At 30.1% G+C, this 7,364-nt stretch overlaps 1 protein-coding gene across 1 annotated transcript; it reads left to right on the forward strand.

Moving 5' to 3' along the window:
- Positions 1-1,431: 1,431 nt before the first annotated feature.
- LOC111703617 (amino acid transporter AVT1D) lies at positions 1,432-6,206 on the forward strand (the record flags this gene model as incomplete). The annotated part of the gene is given in 9 exon segments (XM_023475604.1): positions 1,432-1,474; positions 2,083-2,138; positions 2,477-2,531; positions 3,438-3,541; positions 4,108-4,210; positions 4,798-4,896; positions 5,497-5,596; positions 5,766-5,877; positions 6,105-6,206. Coding segments are annotated over 9 exon segments (753 nt in total), but the record flags the coding sequence as incomplete, so codon positions are not given.
- Between the last annotated feature and the right edge of the window lie 1,158 nt (positions 6,207-7,364).

Consider the following 7,364-nt stretch of genomic DNA (forward strand, 5'->3'; position numbering starts at 1 on the left):
AGAAAAATGTCAATATTGAATAGTATTGATAACCCCTAGAAACAATATATCTACATCAAATATAATGCACACAAGTTTTTATGATTAATATTAATGCCAAAATGAAAAGGTTCAGATAATTGCAAATATTTTTGAAATTTTATTCATTTTACAATTATTTTACCAATATATGTCAAGTCCATTTAGAACTGATCTGAAACCTTGATATTAAAAACAAAAAATAGAGTTATGGTCACAAACTCTAATTTTCTAATCTCTAACTCTTTGCAACCCAAAATCTTAGACCTTAGATATTTCAGATCAGAATGCTATTGCAGCTCAAATGATTATGAAATGTCAAAGGCTTAATTATCTATGGTTTACACCATAAAGTTTTAAGTACATAAGGGTTAGAAGATTTAATTTGTTGGAANCAAGACCCAGCCCCATAGGACAAAAAATGGCGAAATTAATAATTGTGAATTAGAATAAAATAAAATAAAATTTTAAATTCCAGTAACACATTTGCCCCCATTTGCCCCCAATTACAAAAAAATGCCCCCAATTAAAAAACATTTTCAAATTCCACATACACATTTGCCCCCGATTTAAAAAAAATGCTCCCAATGAAATAAAAATACCCCCAATTTATTTTTAAATTATCGTTTAAAAAAAATTTGCCCCCATTTCTTTCAAATTTGTCGATCCCAAATGGGATTGAAATAGGAATTAAATGGACCCCTTAATTAGGTTTTTTTTAACGTTTTGTAACAATTGGGCGTTTTGTTATTTGGCACTTTTTACCCAGTCCTTATAAAGTAACTAAGAAGTAGGTCCTAAAAATATAATTTTCTAATGCTTTCTTTGCAATTCGATGTCATCATAAACCTTTTTTATATAAAATGAATTTAGTTCTTGGTCACAAACTTAAATTTTCTAATCCCTATATCTTAGAAAACTGATGGTATAAACCTTTGATGTTTCAGGCTTATATAAGTCTTATACAGACTAATAGAGACTTATATAGACTGTCTTCAGAGCCCGAATTTTATTAATTTGAGCCGCGTCTCAAATCCACCAAAAACCGTTTCCAATTAAATCTTAAAACATTGAATACAATATTAAGAGGAACCAACCATATTTGAGCCACGTCTTTAATTTAAGCCGGGGCTCAAATTCTTTAAATATGGCCTCGAAATTCTTAGTTAAAATATCAAAGGTCTGAGAAATCGGGTTGCAAGTATAAAAAGGAGTTAGAATATCAAATTTTGAATAAAAAGGTGGCGAAAATGAAAGGATTATCGGATACTCTCTGATTCTTGTCTTCTTTAATTTATAAACATCATTAAACTTGTTAAAAAAAAGTAATTTTCAAATCCATACAATCTTTGCAACCTGATGATGCAACCCTTTGATATTTAAAAGTTTTATTTTAAAATATTCTATTTTTAGCCTAGTTTTCCGACGCCTGAGGATCCGATGGGCTTCTTTAAAGGTTAGACATTTTTTTAAATTTTAAATCATAGTGTAAACCCAACCAAGGTTCACCCATATGTAATTAGTATCAAATAAGTTCATTGCTCCCAGTTGGAGAAATAATGCCTAACAAATGCAACCTAAGAATAAGGCCAGACAATCCACATTCCGTCCAAAGGTATTGAACCCCAAGTATGTTTGAAGTCTAAAATACATAACATTGTAGGCGACCAAGGGTATTGAACCCCCTTTCTTATCTAGCAAGTCTATTTCGTTTAAAGAGCAGTTTAAAGAGCAGCTAGGGTAAGATCGATGCTGGAGAAAGGAATGAAACGGTATTCATCTTGCTGGCAAAGAAAGTAGATCGTCGGCCATCTTATCCCTGGGATCCCCCAGGACTTTGCAGTTAGCAGGAAGCATCTGATCAGAGGCGTCAAATGGAAATATATTCGCCCCAGGCTGTTTATGCTGTTTGTATTTAGATCAACTTTAGTTGGTCCAACACTAATCGTTTGTATCTTTATAATGTAAATATATAAGTTGTGTGCAACCATGTTTTGTTATTCTACTCAATTTAATACTGAATTCTTTTCAAGTTTATAATAAAAAAGATGAATTTTCTTTTAGCTTTTGGAACAATCATGTTTGCATTTTCTGGAGCTTCTACTTTTCCCACCATACAGGTAATATATTCTATACTAGCTGAATTGCCCAGCGTTGCCCGTGTAATTCTTTTTAACTCGAATTTGAAAAATAAATATCTATGTTCTTATTTATTTATATATATAAAGTTGTTTGTCTGTCTCTTTGTTTTTCGATCATAACTCATGAACCTCAGGACCAATTTGCCTCAAAGTTTAATTGGGGAACTCGGTAAACCCACGGGAATGGATGTTCTTATCTTGGTTTAAAATTCTAAATTAAGTTTGTAATTTCAAAAAAAATCATTTTACTGATAAGTTAGTATAAGTCAATTAATAAAGGATTTTAACAAAAGTTAAAAAAATTTATTTTTGTTTAGGCAGATATGAGAGACAGGACCAAGTTCCCAATATCTACAACAGTTGCATTGTCAAGTAAAGTCATTAAATAAGATTAATTAAAAAAGACGAATCTTTGTTTGAAAAATATGTTGTTTTCTTCTCTTCCATAACAATGTTGTTTAGTTCAGTTTACCCTGTACATAACAATGTTGTTTAGTTCTGTTTAACCTGTACATAACAATGTTGTTTAGTTCTGTTTAACCTGTACATAACAATATTGTTTAGTTCTGTTTAACCTGTACATAACGATATTGTTTAGTTCTGTTTAACCTGTACATAACAATGTTGTTTAGTTCTGTTTACCCAGTACATAACAATGTTGATTAGTTCTGTTTATCCCGTACATAACAATGTTGTTTAGTTCTGTCTACCCTGTACATAACAATGCTGTTTAGTTCTGTTTAACCTGTACATAACAATGTTGTTTAGTTCTGTTTAACCTGTACATAACAATATTGTTTAGTTCTGTTTAACCTGTACATAACAATATTGTTTAGTTCTGTTTAACCTGTACATAACAATATTGTTTAGTTCTGTTTAACCTGTACATAACAATATTGTTTAGTTCTGTTTAACCTGTACATAACAATATTGTTTAGTTCTGTTTAACCTGTACATAACAATATTGTTTAGTTCTGTTTAACCTGTACATAACAATATTGTTTAGTTCTGTTTAACCTGTACATAACAATATTGTTTAGTTCTGTTTAACCTGTACATAACAATGTTGTTTAGTTCTGTTTAACCTGTACATAACAATATTGTTTAGTTCTCTTTACCCTGTACATAACAATGTTGTTTAGTTCTGTTTATCCTGTACATTAGAATGTTGTTTAGTTCTCTTTACCCTGTACATAACAATATTGTTTAGTTCTGTTTAACCTGTACATAACGATATTGTTTGGTTCTGTTTATCCTGTACATAACAATATTGTTTAGTTCTGTTTATCCTGTACATATCAATGGCTGCTTGTGGATATTTTATTCTGGGTGACCAGGCGACACCTAATATTATTGACAGCCTATGTGAAGGTCCAATGAAGGTAACTGAATAATTATGGGATTGTGGAATAGAAAGTAAATTGGGTCCGTTTTCTTGAGACTTTTTAAAATTATTTACTTGAATGTTTTTAATCATCCTGACAGAAACAATCTCAAGAACTGACGAGGGTCAATCCAGACCGAAATATCCTTTCAATAAATGAGCAAGTAACATTTACTTTTTTTACTCTACAGAGGTTTGGTTCATCACCATCACCGAATTTTAAATTGAATCTAACAGACTTCTAAATTTAATTACTTAATTTTATGTGTCATATTTACTTTATTTGCTATATTTGTTGTAAAGACTAAAACTTTGTGTATATAACAAATATTCATTTTTGAAAAGAAATTGCAAGATGTCTTTTGGGAAACTGGTATTTTGGCCGGGATGGGAATGGTGCAATTTTTGGAAATTGTACTTTCAACATATATTACATTAATAACTATAGAATTAAAGATACGTCTTATAAACTTAGGTGAAATTAAGAATGCCAAATTATTAAATCAAAAGTGAAAGGTTTTTAAATTATCTATGTTTTTAATAAATTGTATTTTCTATTTTCAGGTTACAGTTCAAATAACAATTCTTCTTCATCTCTTCTCAGCACTGCCCATACTAATAAATGCACCAAATCAATATTTTGAAAATATTCTAAGTATTCCTAAGAGTAAGTAATGCATTGTATTTGCATATCATTTAAATCAAGAGTACAAAGCATTCTATTTATAGTACAGTGATAACCAAAAATTCTGAAATAGGAAGACGAATTTTAGATTTAAATTATGACTTAGAAAAGTACGTCCATTGAGCAATAGACACAGTAATTGTTCTGTATAAACCGACCTATTTCACTTAATAAGTGATTTAATAAGTGTCCAGTGCTTTGTAACAACATTAAATACTATGATTATTTCTATAGTGTCGTCATCCTATTCCATAGTTTTCTGTTTATCCCTGTATGTGCAAAACAAATGAGTCTGTGCCACTATAGCTTTGATTTTCTTTAAAACCTACATCATTGCAACCCAAAGTCTTCGAAATTAGATGTTTTAATTTTGTTAGATCAAATAATCTAAGTTCAAAATGTCAAAGCTTTAAATCATCAGTTTGTAAAAAATTTTGAGGTTGTGGCAAAAACTCAATTCCAAACTAAATATTAGTGAATTTTTCTTTGTACAAAATTTCTGCTGACGAGCAGATGTTTTCTTGAAATTAAAATTTAAATTTAGATCAAAACTTAAATTTTTTTCTTAGATTTCAATATCAAGCGATGTTTGTGGAGAACTTTTTCATTCAGCTGCTTGCTCTTCATTGCTGAAACCATACCAAACTTTGGTTCTATCCTAGATTTAGGTAATATTAGTTAAACCAAACCAAACTTTGGTTCTATCCTAGATTTAGGTAATATTGCTGAAACCATACCAAACTTTGGTTCTATCCTAGATTTAGGCAAAATTGCTGAAACCAAACCAAACTTTGGTTCTATTCTAGATTTAGGTAATATTGATAAAACCAAACCAAACTTTGGTTCTATCCTAGATTTTGGTAATATTGATGAAACCAAACCAAACTTTGGTTCTGTTCTAGATTTAGGTAGTATTATTTAAACCAAACCAAACTTTGGTTCTATCCTAGATTTAGATAATATTAGTTAAACCAAACCAAACTTTGGTTCTATTCTAGATTTAGGTAATATTGCCGAAACCAAACCAAACTTTGCTTCTATCCTAGATTTAGATAATATTAGTTAAACCAAACCAAACTTTGGTTCTATTCTAGATTTAGGTAATATTGCTGAAACCAAACCAAACTTTGCTTCTATCCTAGATTTAGTTAATATTGGTGAAACAATACCAAACTTTGGTTCTATTCTAGATTTAGTTAATATTGGTGAAACCAAAATTATTGAAATTACAAATATGGCAAATGAAACTATTTTTTTAAATTTCCAAGTTGGAGCCTCTACTGTGACAATGCTAACCTTTGTATTTCCTCCACTCTTCTACATGAGATTATGTGATATGTCGAAAGAAAATCCAAAATGGATCCCAAGGTAAATTATAAAATCAAAATATAATGACAATTTTTCTAATTACTAATAAAAAACAAAAGGTAAAACATATATAAATATATATATAAAGATCTAAGGATATATTTCAGGGATATAAAGATCTATGAGAGGATATATTTTAGGGATATAAAGATCTATGAATATATTTCAGGGATATAAAGATCTATGAGAGGATATACTGCTACTTCCTAATAACTCTAGGGGTGGTAGGAGGTGGTTTGGCAACTTACAATGCAATGAAGAATATCATTTCAGATTTTAAGGTAAATTTTTTCTTCAAGTCTATAGTTCAAGGGTATGAATTTTTTTTCTCTACAGATTATGGACACATAGAATCTAGTATTAAAACTTGCCTGAATTATAAACATTTCTTTTAAGTATGTGAGAACAAAGTTTAGAATTTTTCTTCAGAATCATTTTTATCAATTCTGCTATCTTAAAACTGTTAAGTATATATTTTTAAATGTTAATAATAAATCATTTTATATAGGTTGCCCCCTGCTACATTTCAACAGACTCATGTACTCCTCATATAGACACTAGTAATGATACAACTATATTTCTTTTTTAACTAAATTATCGTCAACTTTAATAGATTTTCTTAGTTTTAATTTATGTTACAATAAATAAACATTTGTATCACTGTTTAGAGGATTATAGTTAAACTATTATAACGTTAGAAAAAGCCAAAGTCATTTAGTTAAAAATAATAAATAATGTATATATATCTATGTAAGCAAAAGCTGGCCAAACGGCTGATTTTTTAGAAAACCCATGGGTACCCGAGGGGTACATTGGCAAAAAATCAAATATTTTTAAGTAGAGATAAAAAACTGTTGGCTATTTATAGGAAGGTTAATAAGGCGGAGGGTGGCAACAGGGCGTGTGCCCCGCTGTGATCCTTAAGGGGGGGGGGGCTGAATGATCAAATTTAGTTCAATTTATCAATTTTTCAAAGATAATACAGCAATATACAACAAAAGGTTAATTTTAGAGTGAATTTTGTAGTTTGCTACAAGAAGTTGGATGACTAAATTTGATAATACATTAATGGCAGTTTTATTTGTGAGCTTCAGATACCATATAATTTCAGCAAAATGACCAGTTTTGATAATTTTAAATTTAAAACAACAGATTTAAAAACAAAATTGATGAGTTTCAGATATTGTTTTTTTTCTAGAAATGTTGCGTGATCTGTTTATACAGCTTGGGAAGACGACTGAGACTAACCTGTGTTTATCACTATGTGTGTGGATGGTTATAGTGGTAGCAATTCTTATTCCAATCACGTGGCTTGGAACTCCTAATGATTTCTGGTAAACGTAAAAAAATTTTAAAAGTTCCGTAAAAACTTAAAAACTTTTTTAAAAAGTTACGATATTAAAATGTTTAAGCAATTTATAAAAATATTTGTTCACCAACAAATCTAAATAAAGAGTTGCCTCCACGCACCTCTGTCCCTTCAGTAATAGTAAATTCAACCTATATGAAGTATAACGCTAGGTACAGTACAAACTTCAAATGTACTCCGGCTGCCCGAGCCCGTTGCCTATTCAGCATAACAATCTATTGAGTTCTGGAACACTATAAAGCATTAGGAAATCATAAAACTGCGTATTTTGGAATGTTTTTAGAATAATGATTATAAAAATACTTTTTTTACAGCTTAACTAATGTCCACCGCACATAGATTCAGTCTGCTTATAAACAGTCTGGCCGTAGATTTTGCCGCTCCAACTCACTTATGCTT

The sequence above is a fragment of the Eurytemora carolleeae genome, unplaced genomic scaffold, assembly GCF_000591075.1.
Source record: "Eurytemora carolleeae unplaced genomic scaffold, Eaff_2.0 scaffold524, whole genome shotgun sequence".
Classification (NCBI taxonomy): domain Eukaryota; kingdom Metazoa; phylum Arthropoda; class Copepoda; order Calanoida; family Temoridae; genus Eurytemora; species Eurytemora carolleeae.